The 25,048-nt window shown below is 41.8% G+C and overlaps 1 protein-coding gene across 3 annotated transcripts in view; it reads right to left on the bottom strand.

Annotated features, from left to right (window-relative positions):
* DOCK1 (dedicator of cytokinesis 1) overlaps positions 1-25,048 on the bottom strand; it is a 265,225-nt gene that overhangs the window by 219,164 nt on the left and 21,013 nt on the right. The window contains exons 2-15 of one of the 3 annotated variants that reach the window (XM_083866350.1): positions 24,506-24,589; positions 19,369-19,409; positions 17,490-17,545; positions 15,911-16,007; positions 12,842-12,990; positions 9,529-9,664; positions 8,606-8,763; positions 7,821-7,902; positions 7,016-7,151; positions 6,617-6,689; positions 4,743-4,885; positions 1,872-1,997; positions 586-710; positions 201-299 (exon numbers count right to left, since the gene is read on the bottom strand). In XM_083866350.1, coding sequence (XP_083722476.1) covers positions 201-299; positions 586-710; positions 1,872-1,997; positions 4,743-4,885; positions 6,617-6,689; positions 7,016-7,151; positions 7,821-7,902; positions 8,606-8,763; positions 9,529-9,664; positions 12,842-12,990; positions 15,911-16,007; positions 17,490-17,545; positions 19,369-19,409; positions 24,506-24,589 — 1,505 coding nt within the window. The remainder of the gene's footprint in view (positions 1-200; positions 300-585; positions 711-1,871; positions 1,998-4,742; positions 4,886-6,616; positions 6,690-7,015; positions 7,152-7,820; positions 7,903-8,605; positions 8,764-9,528; positions 9,665-12,841; positions 12,991-15,910; positions 16,008-17,489; positions 17,546-19,368; positions 19,410-24,505; positions 24,590-25,048) is intronic. The other 2 variants (XM_083866352.1, XM_083866351.1) reach the window with 2 other exon arrangements.

Here is a 25,048-nt window from a genome sequence, read left to right as displayed (position 1 = left end):
CTGGAGTTTCCCCACAACAGTCATCCTGAGCAATGGCTGAAATAAAATTCAATATGCAATAAAAGTCAAAGCCTTTCTTGGCTGAGCTATTCCTTGCCCTGCTGAACACAGGTCCTGGATTTCCCCAGTTTTGTTTCCCATTGAAAGCTGTATTAATGGCACATTAACACCCAGAGAAGTAATTTGAACAGTTTAAATACCTTCACAGTCTCAAACCAACGAGGCTGCTTTACTTGGTAATAGATCACTGACTTGTACTCTGAGATGGCTTCATCACCAGCACCGGGAAAAATCACACTCTACAAAAACAAACAAAAGGGGAAATGTTTATGTCATTTAAACTCCACTTTTTCAGTCAAAGAAATAAAAAATAAATCATTGCAGTAGGTCAGAATAAGAGAGAATGCTCCTCATGAAACTGGTATCAAAAAGCATGCATTGAAGAGGCAAGATGTATTAAATGGCGACAAAAGTTTGGTTGAAAATAAAAACTGGGACCTTGAGCTGACAAATACAGCTGTTGAAAAGGCTTAACATGATACATATCAAAATCAAAAAGCCCCCAGATATTAAATACTTTAATACCTCTAATCTTTTGCCATCTTCATCATAAACAGACACTGTGACTTCCACATTCTTTGCTGTGGTTTTACTGCCTTTGTCAAAATCTCCCTGAACCAAGGTGACGTAGATGTCATTACGAACATCTCCTACAAGGGGAAAGCAAAGCACAAAATAACTCACAAATCTCAGTGTAAACCCAAGGTTTTGGGAAGCCAATAACACACAAGAACAATGGCAAAACATTTAAAACATCACATTTCCACTTATTTTATTTTTACACAACTGCTTTCAGTATTCATTGAAAGGAAATGTTTCAACACAGTCATTTATCCCACACAAAGGTATTTTGCAATTTAAAATATTTTAACAGCCTACAAGAGGTCTCTAATTTGTTACAGCAGGAAGTGGTTCGATGTTTTTGCTGGCTTGGGGGTTACAAGGGAGGGTTGAATTTAGATTTATGTCTTAAAATGCTCCTCAGCTCCACCCCAATTCAATTTGGAATTTTGAAAATGAGCTGGAGTAACAAGGGATTTCCAACAATTTTATGATCCAACACAGGATGCAACAAGGTGCTGAGACACTCACACATGGAGAAGAGACTGTAAAACATCTGACAGACATCTGTCAGCAGCCACAGGGACATCTGGAACTGGGATGGGCTCTGGAAACATCTCATGGATCCTCCAGAGCTCATCAATCTAAAAAGGACACTGGGGGTTCTGCTCTTGCTCATGGCAGTTTTTATTTTGAGAAGCACTACGTTTCTGGGTTGGTTTTATGGGTTTTGGTTTGGGTTTTTTCTTTGTAAACACCTGAACTGAACATGCACAGAATAGATGTATTTAAGAAAAGATGATGTGGGCTCTCTTTCAAATGCATTATCCAAACCTAGTACAAACCCTACGAGAGCTGCTATCTCTAAATCAAGCCTGTGCCTCAAAAACCTGCTTTGGATTCAGCAAAGGAGGTAAGTTTTACATATGCCCTTGCTATGGGGATAATACAAAATGCGTATTTGTGTACATTCTTTTAACTGGAAAAAAGAAGAGAATTTCCACTCTCACTGGGATTTCCTGCCTTCTTGATGGGGGTGGGAGCTTTATTTATTAATCCAGGTATTACCAAAGTATTTTACATTTATTTTCAACGAGACAATATCTTTTGATGATCCTTTTTTTTTATAATGCATACCATACATACCTTAAAATCATCTGCAATTATTTTGTTCCTCCAAAACATTCCATACACACAGTCATTTAAAGCAGGTTAAACTATAACAAAGCAGCATTAATTAAGTGCCTTACCAGGCATGATAATCTCAGGAAAGCCCATTTTCCGAGCCACTGCTGTTGACCTGTCCACTAAGTGTGGAAACTCTTTCCTAATCTGATGGATATCTCCTGGAAGAAGTTTTAAAGTCACCCACAGACCTGTTGTTTAAAAAAAAAAAACACAATTATGAAACTGCTGGGATTTATTCTTAGATGCTTCACAAACTGAAAAATGTAAGAAGGTTAAAATAATTAACATATGTTAAGATAACTGATCTTCCTTTACTAAAAATACCCCAAAATATTTTAAAGCACTCAAAAGATCTCATCACTTCACACAAAAATACGAGTACAGCACACAGAATTATTGCTGATTATGTTCCATGTTCTTTGTAATGAGATGTTTATCTTCCATGGGGAAAAAAAGAGAAGGAGCAAGGATGATTTGCATGGAAAAACCCAAGGATTCCAAGCAAGCAATACCAGCAGATCCATACCCCAAACTGATTGATCACTACCCCATAAGTTGTTTTTACTGCTCTGAGCACACAAATCTACAGCATCAGCTTCAGCTGATATTTTTCTGCTCGGAAGCAGAAGAAGCCACTAAAAAGCTGCTGCTTGCCAACTAACATCAGGCACATTTGTTACAGGAAAAAGAAAGATGCCAAAGTGAAAAAAATAAAAAACCCCATAAAAATCAAAAAGCAACCCAACCCAAAGAAGCCTTCCACTTGGTGAAGTGGCTGGCAATCAAGTTTAAGCATGAAATAATTGCAGCAGCAATTTGCAGAAGAAAATCCTAAAATTAAAAGCTATGAAAAACACCCCAAAAATATTCATCCATGAAATAAATTGTGGGTTACCCTCTCAGAGAATTAACTGTACATTCATTCTGTGTACACTTGGCAGCCTGTCTCTTCCATGACATCTCTCTAAGAGTTTCTGGGCTGATTTGTTGCCAGGGATGGTTCTGACAGCTGCTATTTCACTGAGATGCAACTGTACCTGCACTGACTGGCTAAGGAACAACCCTTAATCCTTTTTCCGTTGGCTTAGGCATTCTTTTTTAGGGAAAGAATCTGGAATGAATCAAAGATATGAAATGTTTCCTCCTATGGGACACACACTGGCCACAGGTGAAAACAAGGAGGGGAAGCAGGTAAAACTTTTCCTCATTAGCTAAAGGAGAATCTAAAAAATAAGATTTATGTAAAATTTTCTTCGCTATTAATTAAGGCAAAAATCAGGGAAAAGTGTGTAGCTTTCCAGGGGTTGCTCACATATGGACTGATACAGATATTCACACAGTGTTTGGTGGAAACTCCATATTAATCAGCTTAACTCCACATTAATCCTGAATTCTCAGAAAAAATTGAAGCCAGCAGAAGAATAACTGGGCATAGACATATCACGATCATGAGATCTTACACAAAAATAAATCAACCCAGAGCAGTGCCCTAAAGAAGGTACCAGGGAAGGTTTCAGAGGGGTTGCCTGGCTCTGGCTCCCTCTTCACCTCCTGTGAGCTCAGGTCTCCTGAAGGAGCAAAATGTTCCAAGTGCAGCTGCAGAGTGGAAAAACAAGAGGAAGGAAGAGAAGGAAAGGAATATCCCTTCCTCCAGCATGGAGAGGCAAAAATCCACAGCTCAAGGGCACAAGAGGTGAGTCCTTGAGTCATCACCTCCAGCAGAGCATCACAGTCATGGGACAGGCAGGGTTGGAAGGGACCTCTGGAGATCATCCAGTCCTGTCAGGGGGAGCAGGGGACACAGGAACGTGTTCAGGTGGGTTGGGAACTTCTGCAGAAAGGGAAAGTCCACTGGGCAGCTGTTCCAGAGCTCTGCCACTCTTCATGGCAGGAAGTTCTTCCTCATGGTGAGGTGGAACTTGTTGTGTTTTAGTTTATGGCCACTGCTCCTCATCCTGTCCTGGGGAACCACTGAAAACAGTCTGGCCCCATCCTCTGACACCCTCTGGATGTCTTTACATGGAATAATGAGATTCCCTCTCAGTCTCCTCCTTCCAGGAGTAACCAGGTCCAGCTCTCTCAGTCTCTGCTCATCAGAGAGATGTTCAGACCCTTAATCATCTCTGTGGCTCCCCCTGGACCCTCCCCAGCAGAAATAAAAACACATCCAGGAGCTGAACAATGCTACAACATGCAGGGGGAAAATTATGGGGAAGGGGGAAGAGCAGGCTGCGCCCTGAGGGGTGAGGTGTGGGAAATGGATTTGTAGAGAATTCTCAAATCCTGACAGAAGGTTCACATAATCTTCTGCATCCTAGAGAATTCTCAAATCCTGACAGAAGGTTCACATAATCTTCTGCATCCTAGAGAATTCTCAAATCCTGACAGAAGGTTCACATAATCTTCTGCATCCGTATGTAAATTCTGAGATTAAAAATGCTGACTTAGAAATGCCATGGAATAGGACAAACATTGTTGAGACAGAAATGGAACTGGAAACAAGTTTCAAATTATGGCTTTGCAAATAGATCAGATACTTTGGAGAAACAAAACTGTGAAAGGTGCACTGTAGTAGGACCCACGAGGGGTAATTTTAGATGATTGACTTTAAGGCATTAACAGCACTGTGTGGCAAAAGCTGATAGGCCAAAAAACACTTATAATGTAATTATAATAATTGTAATTAAGAAATAGGTTGGCTTCTGATTTGTGATGGCGTGAATTGTAACATCTGCACTGTCTCACCCTTCACATGAGAAAATGGAATAAAAGTTTTTAAAACATCTCTCAGTTGCCCCATCTCTGGGTCAGAAAAAGGGACAATCCAACAGTGGGGAAGGGAGGAACAAACCACACAACTAACTTCCTGATCCCAAAACCAAACCCGGCATAGCACACAACAAACCAAGGCACACGGGGAGAGCGGTACCTACCCTGCCCCTTGTGGTTGACTTCTTTAGCAGCAATCACTTTGTTTATTACAGTCTGCAGGAAATCATTCTCCCCTGCCACCCTGGGTGAAAAACGGGATGATATGTTCAGCTGCTTGTGTCGAATGGCGTCATCCAACGCTAGCCTGGAGGATGCACATGACGACCAACACCAGGAGACAAAGGGGCACAGAAAACCAGAAGTCACAGTGACAAGGGAACACAAAAGATCGTATCACAGTTGTGACAAAGAGTATTTATTAGTCAACGCAGGACAAAGGACAGGAAAGGTAACAAGAAAGACAGAGGGAGATCATTAATCAGAAGAACGCTGATCTACCACAGAGAGTCTAGCACAGCTGTGAGGGCTCTGCTCCCTCAGGGACAGGAACAGTCCTCAGGGAGCAGGGGGAGGTCTCCCACCTGAGAGCCCCCAGTTAAGCAGTGAAAACCCGCACAGGCAGTTCTCTTTTATATCAATATTGAAATATAGATAAAATTTAAAGCAGACTGGGCCCTGCAACACCTCCAGGGTCACCTCTGTCATTCCACAGGTGGAGTGCCTGAAGGAGAAGCTCCCATCAATCTCACAGGGAAAAGGAGGAGAAGAGCAGACAACCCAAACTCAGTGAATAAATGAGAAGATGGGGATGATAAATAAACAGCAGCATTAGGTGGCACTGAAGTAAATCTTGCCAAGTGCTTTTGACAGCCATTGTGCTGGTGGCCAGTGAATGAATACAAACAAAGATATGAAAACAGAATTGCATGTGGTACAACAGAAACAAAGCATGGGATGAGGAGAAAAAAAACGTGCCTCATATACACAGCCTAAGTCTATGTTGGAAATAACAACACTGGCATTCACTCTGTGTTTGTTTCCACCTTATTCATATCCTTTGGGATAGACTCTTTCAGGAGAACATTTTCATTTATTACACGGGAAAAAGAAAAATCACATTGTGCATCTTTTTAAAGCTCTGTGTATATGTAACAGGAAAAATGAATCAGTGCTAATGGAGCAGAAAACTGGATGTTCCATTAGCACCCCCTTTGAAAGGTTCATTTTCATTGCATACTGGCTAAAAAACAACTTTGCTGTTGTTTACCAAACAAGAAACGTATCCTTCTCTTCCCCAAACTCCATTTTCCTTCAAAAATGGAATTGTACTTTGATTTTGTCATTAACAGCCCCTATATCTGCAGGACCTGCACACCTTGCAGTGTGCAGCTCTACACTTTAAAACCACAAGGGCTTCCTGAATTATGTCTATTTCTCAAAACAAAGTTAATTTAAGATTTTATTACACCAAACTTTTTTTAAAAATATTACTAGAAGCCCACCTAAATATCCATTAGTGTATTAATCAAGGAATTTAGCTCCCATAACTATGTTTTGCCTTTTGGAACAGATGGCAGTCCAGCATTTCTCACAATGGGAAACCGAAGCATCTATACTTCATGTAAATTTATCTGCCTAATCCCTTCTACCTTTCCTCACTTCATGGAAATAAAAACTTAGGATCTATGGATGGAACATGATGTCTATTGATCTCGGGCAGAGCAAAACCAGCAATGAACTTTAATTTCACCTCTTATACATTCTCCCCCTGACATCTTTAAACAAAAAGAAAACAAGGCTGCAGAACTGGGAATGCATGCTTTAAACTCAAAAAACCCCAAGTTTCTGGGGATTCTGTTGCAGCTAATAGCTAATTATCAGGGAAGATATATTAGCAATATTACTCAGGAGAAAATGGAAATAAATTAACTTAAAATATTAGCTTTTTTGTTTTTAAATCAGTTAAAATCTTTTAACTTTGGCTTGGAAACATTTTTTTCACTCCTAGTTGTTCTTGCAACTGCTCCCTACTTACGGCTGGAATGGGATGAAGTGCTGCTTGTCCTCATCATCAACCTTCCCATTAATGATGTCAGTAACATCCATCACTGCAAAGAGAAACCAAGGGCACTGAGTGAACTGAAAAATGGGAGAAGAGGGAACCCCCTGAGGAACTGAAGCCACAGTGACTCAGAAGAGGGGTGGAATTATCAGCTGTGGAAATTTCAGAGCTGTCTACAGAGTAACATGGTGGAAACCAGCTTTGGCATCTCGGCCAACACAAACCCTGGAAGGTACAGGATACAGCAACCAGGCTGATGAGATTTGGAACAATCCCTGAGTTTATAAATGCCTCCCCCCCCCCCAGCAGTTCCACCACTCAATTTCCACAGAAGAATTGAACAGGAGATGGAGAGATCCACCCCAGGGGTACCTGCCACCCCGAAGGGTCTGCGCAGCCCCGATGTCAACTTCCTCGTGTTGTTGTCCCGCAGCTCCATCCTGCCCACACGCACGATCTGACACACAAAACTGATCTTCTCTCTCTTCAGGTCCTTGCTGCCCAGGTCCTACAAGCAGTAGTAACATCAGGTTGCTCTCTAATAGCTGAATTTCAAGTTCCATTTCAGCAGGCAGAGGGTTTGCTGCTCAGAATTTGCCTTTGCTGTGCAAACCTCTAACAAAAAGTGCTCTCAGAGGAGATTTTGTAACAATATTTAAACATCTTCCTGGAGTTCTGTGTCAATTAATTCCTTAGGAGGCCAAACCATTTCTAGTAAGTCAAAGTTCAAAAATTCACTCTGGTTTTTCCCAGATGTTGAGAATATTTAGCAGCCACTTAGGAGAAAAGTCTCATGTGAGCCTTGGACAGCACAGAATCACAGAGTGGTTTGGGTTGGAAGGGACTTTAGAAATCATTGTGTTCTAACCCCAGCAATCAGTAGGGACACCTTCCAGTACCCCAGGCTGCTCCAAGCCCCAGTGTCCAACCTGGCCTTGGGCACTGCCAGGGATCCAGGGGCAGCCACAGCTTCCCTGGGCACCCTGTGCCAGGGCCTGCCCACCCTCACAGGGAACAATTCCTGCCCAGTATCCCATCTCATCCTACTCTCTGGCAGTGGGAGCCATTCCCTGGGTCCTGTCCCTCCATCCCTTGTCCCAGAGCCCCTCTCCAGCTGTTTCCCCCCTGCAGAGGTGCCCCAGGCTGGTGACACCCAGGGCACTCCCAGGGTACTCACAGTGAACACGGCCCGCAGGTTGTGCAGTCTATCAATGTCCTTGGGGAGGCCACAGCTCGACCACCTCACCAGGTAGTTCTCACTGAAAAGAACAGTATTTTGGAGACTTTTTGTTTAAATCATAGAGTGAAAGAACCACAGAATGCTTTGGGCTGGAAGCAATCATAAAGATTAACCAGTGTCACCCCCTTGTCATGGGCAGGGACACCTTCCACTACCCCAGGGCACTCCAAGCCACTCCAATGTGGCTTTGGACACTGCCAGGGATTGGGAGTCCACAACCTCTCTGGGTAACCCATGCCAGTGCCTCACCACCCTCCCAGGAAAGGATTTCTTCCTAATATCCCATAAAAATTTACTCTCTTTCAGCTTAAAACTATTCCCCCACATCCTATCACTGAATGCCCTTTAACATAAGCAGATAAAATCAACTTCAGAATTTACAGAAGACTTCTCAACTCAATTTCCTTATCCTAAGGAAACAAATGTTGAGTGGAGGGCTGGCATTTCCCTTAGTGCACGCTATTTTTATAAAGAAAGCAGCTTCTCAGCAACCAAGTGTGGGAATTTCGCAGCTCAGCAAGGGCACAGCCCTTGCAGGTGTGTTCAGTGTGTTCACCTCTGAATTTCCATCTGCTCCCAGGGAACCACAAGCACAGCATGACCCTGAAATGTGCTCCAAGTGAAGGGACCTGCCCCTGCCTTTCACAGCAATTTGACTTTGCTAAGCCCCAAAACTCCCTTCCTACCATCCCTGAGTAAGCACAGACAAAAATGGCACTGACCTGATGAATTTGGATTCCAGTGGGTCGTACAGAGACATCAGCACTTCAGCATCTTCTCCTATTTTACACACCACGTTCTTTAAATTTACAAATAAAGCAAATGAAGGAGTGGCAGCAAACTTGGCTTGTCTGTTGATATCAATATTCTGCTTCTGAGACTGCAATTCAAGAACAAAATAAAGTTGAACTTAGCCTAACAGACACCCAACTGCTATAAAACTTTCCTGACTTCCAGAAAGGAGGAGGTTTCCATTGAGTGTCTGCTACTGTGATCTTTTTTTGGTTAAGTTTTATGACAGACAGCATTTTCTGGATCTATCTTGAAGTGCCACACCATAAGGAAAAAGTTAAAAAAGAGAAAAAGGAGACAAAAATGTCTTCAGTTATTATGTAGAGAGAGACAAACAGAGAAAAAAATAGAGCCTCAAATATACCTGAAAAAAATCCAGGAACACGCAACAGGAAAAGAAACAGAAAAGTTCTGTTTAAAAACAAGGATTTTGAACTGCAGAGGTGCTGACAATTCAAGACTGAGAAGGGCTTTAAATTTGCCCCTTTTATTTCAATGACAAGTTTTTAGGATTGGCATAAAGAAACTACACAAGAACAAGGACTTTATTCTTTGTGATTCTCAAACAGAAATTTTGAAGACAACCTAACTTACAAACCTCTCACATACACATCTCTGATATTAACCTACAAATCTAGTTGATTTATCCAAACAGGTCTAAACCATAAATTCTACTAAACCTTTTAAGGGATATAAAAAAAACAGCCCAAGACATAAAAATTCTTATAAAATGTTTAAGCCTGAGAATTCTTCATAAACACATCAAATCCCTCATTACCAATGCTAAAAATAACAGTCATCCAATTAGTTTACAGCCTTGTGTTTCACAGGGAAAAGCCACAGAGTCTCTTACTTTTTCCTCCTGCAGCCTCTCTTCCACTTGCTTGGAAGCAATTTCATGTGCTCTGAAAAGGCTGATGGTGCTGGTCTGTTCTGGGTCCAAAATGTTGCCATCTTCATCTCTGACCACCAGATCTAAATCCAGAATTCTAAATAAGACAGAAAAAAAAATGTTTGTGGATTAAGAGCGCTCAAAGGAGTGACTAAAAACCACCTGCCAAGTGTTCAACCTGCACACCTGACACGGGATGGAAAAGAAATGATTTGAGACATGATAATGCAATTTAACATGTCACCAAGCCTGGAGATCCAAGTCACTCATTCCCACAGCATAGGGAGAGCTGATAGAAATGAAACAGCACAACAGCTGGGGAAGCAATTTCTTAAACAGATCAATTTGCCAGAGACTTGGTCTCCTCCTCCGATTTATCCAACAGTCTGAACAACCAAGTCCCACCACACACAGCTCATGTCTCCCACTCCACCTTCTCTTCCAACTGCAAATTCATGTTTTACCGACACCCCAAAAGATGAGGCAAAAGTTGTTTCCTTTTTTTAAAGCTGAAGCCAGATCTCTGTCAGCAGAGTGTTAACATCCATAATTACCTTCTGCAGAGAGGAAACTTTCTGCCATAATCCAATCCAGCCTCAGGAAAAACCTTTCACATTTTTCCACAGTGCTGGCAGCAGTACACCAAGGGTTAAAAAACAGGTCCCTTCCCTAGGACTGTCCTTGTCACCTCCACTCCAATAAAAGTGTCCCTATTTCCTTCTAACTCCATGCTCAGCTCTCCCAGTGGAGAGCTCTAACTTTAGAATTGAAATATGTTTGATCAATGAGCTTAAACCAAATTTGCTGTGTCTGGTAAGTCACACAGGGGGTTCATGATTTATCTGAAAGTAAATTCCCCCTGGGCAGAACCTGCCAGGACTTGGAAGCAGGAGCTGTGGCACACAAAACATTTCCATGGACTTGGAGGATTCCTCCTCACTCCTCCCACTCCTGGAAGTGTTAAACCCTTGAGAGGGGTCAACACCAAACCCCCCTCAAATAACTGCACTGCATTAATTGCAGGGGACACAAAGATCACTCAAGCTGCAGAGTGAAGGCAGCAGATTTTTAAGCTCTGCTCTGGAGCTGGACCCAGGCACCACAAACCTCTCCAGCATCCCCAGAACATCACACTCCCAGATGAATTTTCTGGTGAGAAAATGGTTTCAGCACTGAAACCAAACAGAAAAGCAGCCAAAGCTGATTTTTTTCCTCCCTCCTACTGCTCCCTGGACAGCAGCCACAGCAGGAGAAACACCCAGAGCACTGGAACTGTCTGAGTCCTTCCATGGGAGAAACTGCCTGGGCCAGGGGAAAAGCTCAGAAATTCAGGGAAGCTCTCATAACCCAGACTACAACACACCAATGTTTGCACAGGCTGTCAAAGGACTTGAAGCAAGCCCTCCTTTGATTCAATTCCTTTGTTTTAGCCTTTATCTTGCAAATGATGCTTGGGGGAAAAAAAAATCTGATTTTTTTTTTTTCCTAAGTGTCCCAGTTACAGATATTTGCAACTGAACAAAAAAAAAAAAAAAAAAAAAAAAAAAAAAAAAAGGCAGCATTTTCACAAGAAAATTACCTGACCCAATTTCAGAAAGATATTAAAAATACAGATTCCTAAAGCCATTTTTGCTTCCTCAGTTATTCTGACATTATGCTGCCAAACTTCTATCTGTATTTATAGAAGGAAAAAAAAATTATTTCCAAATCAGCATTTCACCAGCCAGGAAAAGTCAGGATATGATTAGGACAGAAAACACTGAGAATTATTTGGGTTGGGACCTCAAAGATCACCCAGTATTTACAAAGCAGATAATGAATTCATTCTGTCTGGATCCTAAAATCCCCATTCATGCTCCTTTTAGGCACAAGTGAATGTAGGGTTTTATTAGGAACATATGTTATCTTTCAGTGGTGAGGATTTACTCAGAAGTTCACATTCACCTCCCTCCTGCACTCCCCAGAGAACATTCTGATCACTTAATTAGCCCATCAGAACATTACAAATACAAAGCATAGCACAAGATGTTCCACTGGATTTGAAGGCTGAGCATCTGGAGGTTATTCAGAGCAACTTTTACCAAGCCCTTGGGCAGATGGTGAAAATCCAGTAGCCAAACAAATAATCCCAACATCTGGTTAATTGTCTGCGGAGGTACCACTGTCCATATCTCAGATTACAAATTATAATTACTGACCAAATGCAGTTACTGATTATTTTTTTTAATTTCTTTTTTATTAATCACAGCTTTTGCTGATAAAGTACACCAGCAGAAATACTGCAATTTTGGCAGTTCCGAAGGAATTAAACACAAATAACTGAAATATAGTGAGATATTTGCATCACAAAGCATTTAAAGACTGGGTTGGTGAAAACTCTTTCACTCCCCAGGTGTGGAGGACAACAGAATCCCACAAAATGGGCAGAACTGAAGGGAGAACAACAACATTGTCTCTCAGTATTCAAAACACTGCTTGAAATGATGAAGAGTGAGATTTGATTTCTCATTTTTGATCAAAATGCAAAATCTAAATATAACAGTCTAAAATAATAAAATCATCTAAAACAATAAAATAATCTAAAATAATTAAGATAATCTAAATATAATCTAAAACTTGTGTTTACAAAATTTCTCTTTAAACTCAGCTAACCATTTGGGGAGAAAATACATCTGAATCCCTAAAATATCCAACACATGCAACCTGCACTGCTTTTTGAGGACAATATCTCCTTCCCAAGTTCCACTCTCTTGTGCTAAATATCTCCTTTCTTTTATGAAATCTCCCTGCTCATCTTGTGCTACCCAGCTGGACCCTGTGGAAGGAGAGGAACCAAGAGCTAAATGGTGCTTCTGAGCCAAATCCTTCAACATCACATTACAGCTGAGTGACTCGAGGGCACAGGCAGCTGGTGGTGCTCAGAGGGCGACAACTGTTTGTGCCACAGAAGCAACTGGAGTTGAAAATTCTATTTTCAAGGCAGGCAGTACTTGTACTTTTGAATTGGCCTTAAAAAATTACAGCTTCATGCCATGATCAAATTGATGATACCATCAAGAGAGAGAGATGGGTTCCACTTTACATATTATACTTTAAAGATGCTGCCTCAACTTCAATCTTTATCTTGCTGTAACAGAAGAGTGAATTTACAAATATTTCATCTACAACTACAAGGAAAAAAAAGAATCCTCCAAGAATTCACTGACAGCTGATGTGTCTTACACAGGGTGATCTGGTTTCAGGCAGAAAAACATGGAAAATGCTGTTCACAAACCTGTTGCCATAATCAATTTTGGCAGTCACTTTCTTTTTCAGCTCCTTGAGCTCATCTTGGGGCAGGGTCCCGGAGAGGATTTGGGATCTCCACTCGATCAGGTCGTAAATCATGTGCCGGACGCTGCGGAACATTTCCCTGTTGTCCTGCTGTAGTTGGGGGGCAAAAAAAGGAGGAGAAATCAGGTTTGAAGGCTTGGGAACACACAGGATAAATTGCAATTGTAAATAGGAATTCAAAGGGTAAGTCTACAGCAGCTCTGAAACAGGAATCTAACTTCCTACAGCACAGAATATTCAGAGTGCTGCACTCAGCTCTAAGGAGCTAAATCAGTGTAAAAGCTTGAGTTTATGTTATCTTATAACCTGGGTCATGCTGTTTCCAGGCATTCAAGGGGAAAAAGTCCTTTTATTGATCTCCAGGGTAGCTTTGTTCAGTGACCCTCTGCACTGAGCAGAACAGGACTGAAAATGCTGCACTTGAACAGCAAGAGGCTTAAGTCATGCAACAGATGGGAGAATCCTCTCTCTCTCTGGTTAAACCTCCACAATAACACTTGAAAATCCTCACTGGAGTGCCATACAAGTCCACAGGTAACTTTTAAAGGACAGTGAAATAACAGGAAAGACCTAAACTTGATAGGAAGTTAAATACCTCAGCTGTTTATAAAGGCTGCAACTGTGGATATTAAATACTGCCCCCAGCATATGCAAACTTTCCTTGGCAACACTCAGCTATGCTAGGAATAATTAATTAATTACAATAAAATTCTCCACTTAAAAAAAAAAAGAAACAAACAAGGAAAAACTGCAGAAGATGCAAGAAACGAACATAATGACTCCAAGACTCTGGGAAAAGGATATCTAACTGTGAAACTTAAAGACTTCAGTCTGTTCAGATTATCCAAAAGCTGTCTTGATTATAGTGGGAGAACCTTCACAGAGAGAAAACACCCATTATTAAAAGCTCTTTAATGTAGCAGAGAAAGACACACCAGGCACATATGGCTGGGAGCTAAATACAGACAAATCCAAATGGGGAAGAGGTTCCCGATTTTTGAGGCTGCAGGCAACCATAAACCAGAGAGATGGGAACCATTCCACATCCCCTGCTCTCCTCTCTGCAAACAAAAACTCAATATCCATTCAAGATTCAAACACAAATTACAAACTGAATCAAGGCATAAATGTGGCCTTTTAATGGGGTTCGATATTCAATACAGGGACAGCATGGAATATCCCTCAAGTCTGCAGACTGCCCAGTCTGAAGCCAGTTACCGCCAGTAAACCAAACCTCCCAAAATTATTAGCCAAGCACTCAAGTATTGTTTAACTGTATGTATGATATCTTCTATGAAAAGAAACAGATAATGTATTAAAGAGAGAGCTTTAAGGAGTTGGAGTAGCAGGGAGTTTGTGTGCTGAGGAGCAGAGAAGGAGCAGACAGGCAGAAATAAAGGAGGAGGAACAGAATCTCATGGGGGCACTGGGAACAGCTTTGCCCTTGGCTCCATTGCTGGCGAATCCCAGAATGGTTTGGGGTGGGAGGGACCTTAAATCCCAACCCCAGCCCATGGGTAGGGACACTTTCCACTATCCTAGGGTGCTCCAAACCCTGTCCAGCCTGGCCTTGGACACTGCCAGGGTGGGAAATGGGTCTGGGGCTTGGCACAGCCTGGGATAGTGAAATTTGTCCCTGCCCATGGCAGAGGGTAGCACTGGGTGGGATTTAAGGTCCCTCCCATCCCACACCATTCTGGGATTCCACAGCAAGGGAGCCAAGGGCAAAGCTATTCCCAGTGCCCTCATGAGATTCTGTTCCTCCTCCTTTATTTCTGCCTGTCTGCTCCTCAGCACACAAACTCCCTGCTACTCCAACTCCTTAAAGCTTTCTCTTTAATACATTATCTGTTTCTTTTCATAGGAGATATTATCCTTCATCTTCTATATTGCCACCCTACATCATTTCCATTACACTCTTACTCCTAATCTTTATTTTCATGGGTGTGATTAAAAGCCACATTAGTCAGCACAAATGTCTTCATTACCACTCGGTGTCTTCATTACACAGCTTGCACTTTTATGATACAAGATTTCAAACATATTTATGGGAAACAGAGACTGCATTAAACCCTGCTTTAAATAAAGGGATTTCGTGTTCCCATTATCTTGTTACAGTGACCTTGCACAATGAGAGCATCGCAAGTGTGGGCCAGGTATCTTAAATCCCACAGCAGGCCTTGCTTTACTGAACTTATTTAAATTTACTTTTTATCTGAACTGCACTTATTTAAATGTAACTTTGAACTCCTGATCCTATTCATGTGCACTTTCCCCTCTGTTTTCATATCTTCCCATCTGAGAGTATCAATAATTGTTATATCAATAATTATCACTACAAATTACTAAGAATATGTTCTTCTGTGGTTGAAACCTCAGTGTATCAATAGAAACAAGTATGCAAGTTAAGGTGTCAAAATTTGGGAACAATCAACTTTATGTAAAGGAATACTGAGAGGTTAAAGGCCTACACTGGTAATTTTACAAAGCTTTCAGTTTACACCCACAAATTCAACATTAAATACTCAGTTATTTCATAACAGAGACCAACAGCCTTAAGAAACAGCCTAAAAACCATTTCTTTAATTCCTTTAATAAAATTACATGTTAAATTACTCCAAATCTGTATACACTTTAAAAATCAAACATTTTCTATGATAAAACCTACACAAAAAGGGGATTGTAACTACTCAACAAATTATTGCTAGATCGAGGTAACACTCTAAAAAAACTGATTCTGCACAAGAAAATCAAGAGATTTGAGGAAACAGGTAAGAGATTTGTACTTCAACAAGCACAAAAAAGCTACTGAGATTTGTGCTTTAACAGAGATGATGCCACATGAACGTTCAGCACTGAAAGCAGCCTTTAGAAACAACAACAGAAGGGGAAATTCATTAAGAGCTCCTTCATAAATAGCAGTTCCTTCCTATTTCTCCCTGTCCCTTTCCCAGCACCCCTTTTCCCACAGAACTCCCCCAGTGTGAAGGTTTTCCTGAGCTGTCCTCACCACATAGAGCTGTCTCCAGATGATGGACCATTCCCTCAGCGTGGTGGTAACCTCCTGGATCAGGGGCAGCTCGTTGGGGATCACAGTCTCGTGTTGGCTGAAGAGGAAGAGTTAAAAAAGAGGCTGAATTAAGCAGCAGCTTCAGTGAGAATGAAGAACCACGGAATTGTTAAGGTTTGGAAGGAGCTTTAAGGTAATCGAGTGTGACCAGCACCACCATGGTCACCATTAAGCCATGTCCCCAAGTGCCACATCCACACAATTTCTGAGCAATTCCAGGAATGGTGACACCACCAGTGCACAGAGCAGCCTCCTCTGGGGAATTTTTTATGCTGATATCTAATCTAAATCACCTGACCTAGAGAATGATTCCTAAGGAAGAACTGCTCATTTCCAAAGGGAACTGAATAGAACTGGGCTGGAATCAGCATCACTTGTTATAAATTTATAAGCAGAAATAAGACGTTATCAGATATTGAAGCCCTGGACACCAGTAAAGCCACACTACATAAAAGGTGCTTTGATGTGCTCAGATTATGGAATCATGGAATGGTTTAGGTTGAAATGGATCAGAGATGATCTTTTTCCACCTCCTGCCACCCAGGGACACCTCCCACTGTCCCAGGCTGCTCCAACCTGGCCTTGGGCACTGCCAGGGATCCAGGGGCAGCCACAGCTGCTCTGGGCACCCTGTGCCAGGGCCTGCCCACCCTCCCAGGGAACAATTCCTGCCCAAAATCCCATCCAGCCCTGCCCTCCTTCAATTTAATGCCATCCCCTCTTATCCTATCCCTCCATACCCTTAAAAATTTTTCCCATCCTCTCCTCATTTCTACTCCCTCAAGGATACCAATGCACACTTCACTGTAACATTCATTACTTATTTATTTTATGAGAAACAACTAAGATAAAACACCAGATGTGCCCAACTTCAATACCACCACACTCCTCTTTAATTGTTCTTTTTTTCAAAATATTGGTCTTGCAACGAAAAATTAAGATTCAATTCCTTACCACAAAGTTTCTGTATGATTTAAGATGAGGTGCCATGAAAGTAACAAACACCAGCCAGATCTTTGAATATTGCAGAAGTGGGGTACTTAAAGGCAGTTTTGCAATCAGCAAGGAAGATGTCATTATGCAGCAATCTCATGATTAGTAGTTTGATCATTTACATATTTAACAGAGTATAAAAATAAATCAGGCACAAAGGAATAAAATATTTTAATCCTGTTTCACTCCATTTCATACCTGGGTAATGATTTATTAATTTCAGTCCACCTCCTTTTTCCTTTGGGATATGGTTGGGTTTTTCTTCCTGGTTTTTAACTCAACTTTTATACTCATCTTAGAGAATTTACCTGGATGTCCAGCAAAGCTGATTTGATACATAAGGATCTGAAGAGCTGCTGAACAATAAATACAGCTCAAACTATTGCACACATGGGGAAAGGAACAAAGTAACTTCTCAGTGAGGCAGGAAATGACCTGGAAACAAGTGTAAGTTACCTGGCAATGCACTGAAATGATGTGGATAAAACAGGAAAAAGGAGTTTTGTTCTTTTCAAATCCAACTTACCCTTTGCCTTCAACGATTGCTTCCTTAAGATGGATATAGGAGGCAGGGAATATGCCCTTGGAGAGGAAAAAAAAGTGTTATATAATCATTTGCATATAATATGTTGTGTTTATTACCTAAAATGTGCCAAAAACACTGCTGGGTGTGCAGAGCCATTCACATCAGAAGAGTTGTGTTTGGGACTTTTTTAATATATATTGAATTTGTGCATTGCCTGTTCTTTAAAGATGTTATTGTACAGCTTCTCTGAAAAAATATTCTAAATTAATCAAGAGGCCAGAAATAAAACAGCATTTTTAAAATAATCCAAGCCAAGCTGATAAAGCAAATTCCACCATCTCACCCTTCAAGGTAGGAGTTCAGTTTTCTGATCATCTGGGAATGCAATAACAGAAATTCTTGGGAAGCCACTGGGGGAAATAGTGCATGGGCATTTTCACCCAAGTTTAGAAAAATATTTAAAAATCACTAAATTTAGTGGCAGTCAGACAAATGCAGCAACACGTGGAATTAATTTAAGGCAAGAAAAATGTCAAATTGCTTCTCAGACTGTAAAAAGCACGTTCATGAAATATGGTTTGTAAGAAATTCAATGTGTTCACACACACACACACAAAAAAAAAAAAAAAAAAAGGAAAGTACAAAAATAGAATAAAAACTCAGGCCTGGTAAAGAAACGGGTAGGATGAACCACCTAACTCTCTCCTTTTAGACATGGAAACAACTAAAAACACACCTCTGGAAGCAAACGTGGCATTTGCACTGTTCCAGTGAAAAAAATAGCAGCAAAGCCTGAAGTTTAATTTTGTTTAATTACTACTATGAAGTAAAAGGCTCAAAAAATAAGAACACGATGCTCCAACCAGTATTTGTGTGGTTTCCTCTCTTCTCATTTCAGCAAAGCTGCTGTAAATGCAGCCCTTGGTGCACGCTGAAATTCCACTGCAGGAGGAGCCTCCTCCTCCTCTCTCCAAAGGCAACCACTGAAAATTCCCAAGGTCAGGCTCCATTTGCAACTGCATTTCACCAACTGCAACTGCTGCAGGCTGCATTTCAGCAGGAATGCAGCTTTTAACAGCAGCAGTGTCAGCCTCTTCAGACCAAGGAGAGCATCAAGGTCTGAACGTTTTACTGAGGAAAGGTTTGGTGCAGCAGTTACTGCACAAAAAAAAGATGATGCATGTCAAGATCTAGTGACTGATTTACCTTTAAATTGCAAAGACTGGGATCACAGAAATATAAAATAACCTGGCTTGGAAGGGACCTTAAAGCTCATTCAGTTCCACTTCTGCCATGGTCAGGGACACCTTCCACTGTCCCAGGCTGCTCCAGCCTGGCCTTGGGCACTGCCAGGGATCCAGGGGCAGCCACAGCTGCTCTGGGAATTCTATCCCAGCCCCTCCTCACTCTCACAGGGAAGAATTTCTTCCCAATATCTCATCTAAATCTCCCCTCCTTCAGCTAAAAGCCATTTCCCCTTGTCCTGTCCCTCTATCCCTTGTCCAAAGTGTCTCTCCCCGTATTTTCTGTAGCTCCTTCAGGTCCTGGAAGGCCACAATGATGTCACCCCAAAGCTTTTCCTCTCCAGGCTGAACAATCCCAGCCCTCCCAGCAGAGCTGCTCCATTCTCTGCTCATGCTGGTGTCTGCTCTGGGCTCTCTCCAGCAGCTCCACATCTTTGCTTTGGACCCCAGAGCTGGATATCCCACTCATCTCCTAGGCCTTGCTAAAGTCAGTTTTTATTAACTTGACAAATTCCCACTGAGCAGAGGCTGAGGACACAGAGCAGCAGATACCAGTGCACACCTGGGATCCAGCTCCACCAAACACACACACCCAGAGCCAAAATCCATGAGGACCACACTCTGGACACACTCACCTTCTTGGACTTCTTCCGCAGTGTGTAACCCCTGTACCAACCTAGGAGAGAAAAGGGGGAAAAAGCATTAAAAAGTTCATTTATGGCACCTCCCAGCTGCTCCTTCCCAGCTCAACAGCACTGTAAGGTGGTTTCTGATCCTGCTTCAGCCCTGCACAGCCCACCTGAATTTCCATTTTCCACATATGCTGGATAAAATAAGTCATCTGGAAGGTATAAAATCAGAGTGATAATGGAGAGAAGTACAGGACAGAGATGGTGGTTTACATGATGTGTTTAATTGCTGTGCATTTAATTTTAATTATTAATTTATCAACACAAACAAAACCAACTTAAGAGCATTAACTTTACAAAAATTTATTGATAGACCACTTCCATTTCAAAACCCACTTAAATTCCATAAATCCACATTTTCAGCTGCTAGCCATCTCACCAGGGCACAGGAATACTTTGGAATTTAGGGGTCACATCAAAATGCAAAAGCATGGAGCCCTTCTGGAAAACTGAGTCGGGGTGCATCATCCACCCCTCCAGCCTGGCAAAGGAGGGCTTGTACAGCAAAGGGGAGGATGTCTAAGGGAGTACGGGGAGGTCAAAAAGCAGATTTGGAGTAAAAACTGCAGTCCCAGTCCTGAGAACAAGGAGAAAGTTACATGAAATCAACACATGCTGATAAATTCATTATGCACACTCTGGGACCAGAAATCCAAATTAAAGACTCAAGCACAGGGGATTTCACAGTCTGCTCTCCTGCAAGAGCCCAAGGGATTGATTCATCACCTTCTCCCTGCAGCACTTGGGGCTGGTTTAGCGCCACCTCAAAAATCTGGGGTCTGTAACCACCACACTGCACCTCCAGACAGAGGCAGCCACTGCCTCACATCCCACGTTCCCATTGCTGCCAGAGGAACATCAAACTGCTGCTGAAATCAGCACTCCCAGCCTTGCTCAGCTGCAAAGGAGGCAAAGCATTCCTGCCTCTGCTCACTCCACTGCCTGAAATCCGTGCACAGACTCCAGTCCTAATAAAAACCTCTATTCCCACAGTTTTAGATGAGCAAACATTTTGTCATCCTGGAGTTTAAACTGCTGAACAACACAACTCTCATCAGATGCACTGCACAAACTGAAGAACAAGCAACCAACATTTCTTCTCCCAGCCGAGCTCCTGTGCTGCCTCAGGACACCCCAGTGCACCTGTGGAATAAAAGCCCCGTGGCAAAGACAGCTCCCCATGGATGAACTCCTGCTGCTTGAAGTTTTTGCAGCCAGAGCTGCCAGGATTGTGGAGAAGAGAGCAGCCAAAACCTGCCTTGGAGAACTGGCTGCACTGCTGCTCCTTGCAGAGGTGCTGATGTGGCCAGGCAGGTCCAACCAGGCTCCTCCCTGCTGGTGCTGGTGTCCAGCCTGGAGCTGTGCAGGAGCCCACTTTGCACCTGCAGCTCTCACTGGTTCAACTGGAGGTGCTGGGTCTGGCCAGGAATGTGCTGAGATGAGGGCAGGATCACTTACACACATAAAATCATCTCTAAAAACTCCCCAAAAACATGGGAGAGCTGCTGGGAGGTGCTCATCTGGAGAGGAGAAGCTCCAGGGAGAGCTCAGAGCCCCTGCCAGGGCCTAAAGGGGCTCCAGGAGAGCTGGAGAGGGACTGGGGACAAGGGATGGAGAGACAGGACACAGGGAATGGCTTTAAGCTGACAGTGGGTAGCTTTAGATGGGATTTTGGGCGGGAATTGTTCCCTGGGAGGGTGGGCAGGCCCTGGCACAGGGTGCCCAGAGCAGCTGTGGCTGCCCCTGGATCCCTGGCAGTGCCCAAGGCCAGGCTGGACATTGGGGCTTGGAGCAGCCTGGGACAGTGGGAGGTGTCCCTGCCCATGGCACTGGATGAGCTTTAAGGTCTTTCCAGCCCAAAACATTGGGGGATTCCAGGAATTCCCTCATTGGGAAGGAGGGGATGCCCTGGCACAGGCTGTGGACTCCTCATCCCTGAACCTGTTCAAGACCAGACCTTGCCCTTAAGAAATCTGAGACCAAACAGCTGGAAATGTGCACCCAAGGAAATGCTCAGCTAAGAAGACACCAATGAAATATTTCTGTTTTTCAAAGCTCAAGAATTTGCTGTGGTTACCCTCAAACAATGCATCCATTTCTGACACAGTTACACTGCATTCAGAAACAAACAAATAAACAAAACTGCAACAAAACCTAAACTTTCCCATAGTATAAAGAATAACTTCTGTAAAAATCCTTATCTGAGAATCCAAACTCCCTCCTCACGGCAGCACTGAAAACTGATTTATGCTCCAACAGTTAATCTTGGTTTTGAGGTTGATTTTCTGTTACATTTCCCAGCAATCCCCCCTAATGAGGACACATTTATTCATCACATGGTTCCATTTGCCCATTCCATCAAATAATGTCAAGAAACAGAATTAAGACAATAAAAATCTGGAAATTACTAATCCAGAATGTTGCAAATATTTGGGGTTTAGGGTATCTGCTAGAAAATGCAACCCTCCTCTCCTGCAGAGCAGGATATTTAGGAATTCCTATGGCTTTCCTGTTTGGCTTTTCCTCTAAGGTTCAGATTAGAAGGACAGAGAAAGTCTTCTAATTGAAAAATAAACTAAAATACTTCCTAAAAGAAAAAGATTAATTTCATTTTCAACATTAATTAGTCTAAAATGTAGCTTCATCTTTACATTAGTTCCTGGAAGAACACAAATTTTGTATTTAATACTGAGATGTGCACATTCATTTCCAATCTCCTCACTCCCATAAAAATAGGGGATGTTTTCACCAAGACTGAAACTTTACAGGATCCATACATTGAATTCTTTCTACACAATTTTTTTTTGCATTTCAGAGGAAAAAAATGTTTTCACATTTAGAATTTAAAATATCGATTTTTAAAATAATAAACACAAATTCCAAAATAAATTCTACTCACAGGCAACAAAAGTGAACATTATTTTAAACTCAAGGGAAAGTGCAACTCAGAAATTAATTCCAGTAGCATGGCAGCAATAGATATCCTACATCTGTCCTAAAACCAGATCTTCCAGAGTATGGACGTGAGAAGTGAGCCCTTCCAACTCCTCATCTGTCTTCTGCAGAGACACACCTGAGCAAGGATTTCCCATACAAAATCGAAGAAAATCCAAGAATTTCTCTTGGCAAGGCAGATTCAGAGGGACAAAAAACCAAAAAAAACCACTTCTACCACTTCAAAGCCCACAGACACCAACCAATCCTCAAAACTACTCTCAATTTAGGACTTATTACAGAAAACTAATTTTAAATAGTATCAAATCTACAGCAGGATGGGAAGAGCAGAATGTAGACTCCAGCAGGTATCCATGAAAAAAGTGCACAGGGAAAAGGGGTAGGAAAGGCAAAATCCCAAATCGTCAGCAAAAAGGTTTTTACTGACTCTTCCACCAACGTTTCTGCCCCAGGATTATTTAATCAGAGAGTTTCCTTTGGATGGGCCCATTCCCAGCTCAGCCTGGCCCAGGCAGGAGAGTCCCAGGCACAGACCTGGAATCTGTCAGGTACAAAACCTCCCAGGGGCACAATCCACACCAATTTCATCCAGGGAAACCAGGAGATAACTCAATCCCCTAATCCTGAACAAGAGTTCCAGCATCTAAATCCCCATCTCAGCAGGTCAGGAATGAGCAATCAGGGCTTGGGAGAACAGGAACTTGCATTTCTTTTACCATGAACTCATCCCATGTGCTCCAAACCTTGAGAAGGTGAAGGTTTTCCTAATATTTCAGTCCAGGGGAAAAGTGGCTCATCCATATTGTCCCACTTATTTGGGGGCAGTCAGCATTGGAGAGGGTTTCAGCATCTGATAGGATTTAATTTGATAGGGTTTCACATTCCCTGCTCAGTTTCTGCCACATTCATTGTTTTATATAAAAGCACAAAGCTGTGCAATGTTTGAATTGCTCTGTTTGCAATTAAAGTATTTGCATTATTAGGGGTTTATTAATTAAAACATTATCAGATAGTAGAAAGGTTGCTTTGCTCAGAGTCAAACTTGGCATTGCAGCACCAAAACTGAGCTCCAAGAAAAGCCCACCCCAGGAATAATGAGAAAACTCAAAAATTCCACTTCAAGTGATGATCAGCTCTTGTTGAAATAGCATTGTTTGTTTCAGTAAATATTTTTAAAAATCAATTAAGCCAATAACTAAAATTAATTTACCACCCAGATCAACCAAAAGATCCATGTCTAGAGAAGCAAATTAAATCATTATCTAAATTATAAAAATATATCATATGTATTTACATATATTATTTATTAAATATATTTATATAATACATATTTCTATGTGATATTATATTATATATCATATATTTATATATTATTATATATTCTATAAATATATTTATAATAATAAACTAATATTAATATCTATTTTTATATATTATAGTTTACATATAAATATCTAAATCAGGTTTCCACAAGACAAACAGTGCTACACTGTTTTAAACACACAATTTAGTTCTGTGTTCCGCACACCTTTCTAAACTGCAGCACGCCATAAAATTTCAACTCAAGGATATAATGGAAGAGTTTTATTTTGCTTGGATTAAGAGCGGAAAATGTTGTGACAATTTCCACACCGTGTTGATAATCAAACTCAGCACTGAAATTCCCTTGTACAAGGATCAGGGAGGGAAGGTTTTGGTGCAGGTGATGTTTGTAGAACATACAGATCAAAAGGGGTCCCCGGAAAAGCCTGAAATCCATGTACAGCACTAACAAAGGCACCCATCTCAGAAGAGACACATCAGTAATTTAGGACCCAGGTGACTTTCAAATTCAGATTAAATTTCCTGCAGCACCAGGATTTTTTGCACTACCCAAGGGTACCCAAAAAGCATCTCTCATTCCTCTAATGTGGGGGAGATGCTACAACTGATCCATACAAACCCAGCTGTGTGAAAATTCTTCCTCCCCAGAAAACCCAGTGCTTATTCACCTCAGCTCATCAACCATACATGGCCCCATTTGCTCCAACTTCCACTTCATCATTTTGACAGCAATATTAAAGTCACAAACAGAAAAGGAATTCCCCCCCACAAATCCAATTTTTCAATTCAATTTTTGCCATCTTACCCTCATAGGTTTCCAGGATGTGCACGGTGTCACCGATCTGTAGGGAAAGTTCATCTGGTCCCCTGGCATCATAGTTGTAGAGAGCTGGACAGAGGGAACACTGCTGTTAGTGCAGGCAAGGCAACACAACTCCAGCTGTTTCCCCACATCACTGCTTTTATTACTCATTACTCCCATTTAAAATCTTTTTGTAAAAAATTGTTGGAACCCTGGGCACTGAGAAGTTCAGGTTTTCTGTGCTGACAGGCACTGACCCCAGGCAAATACTGCATTTGACCTGAGGCCTTGGAAAAGGCTTCCAAAATTGAGTGACAGCACTGGGATTATAGGTGTGTGGTTTGAATAGAAGTGTCTAATATCACATGGTGAAAAACTTAGAGTTTAAGGTTTTAAAATATTGTAATATATATAAAGCAAGATGGTGGTTTTAGGGCATAGTCCACTCCTTCTTCATGGGTCTGGGTGGTGTTTTGCAATCGGGTAGAAAAATCCGCATTGTGGGTAGTTGGTTATTGGGTTAAAAGTAAAAATAATTTAGGTGTC

The sequence above is a fragment of the Zosterops lateralis genome, assembly GCF_965231275.1.
Source record: "Zosterops lateralis genome assembly, chromosome: 8".
In the NCBI taxonomy this organism is placed as follows: Eukaryota; Metazoa; Chordata; class Aves; order Passeriformes; family Zosteropidae; genus Zosterops; species Zosterops lateralis.
Note: the sequence above shows the minus strand (reverse complement) of the source record. Positions and strands in the feature narration are given on the sequence as shown.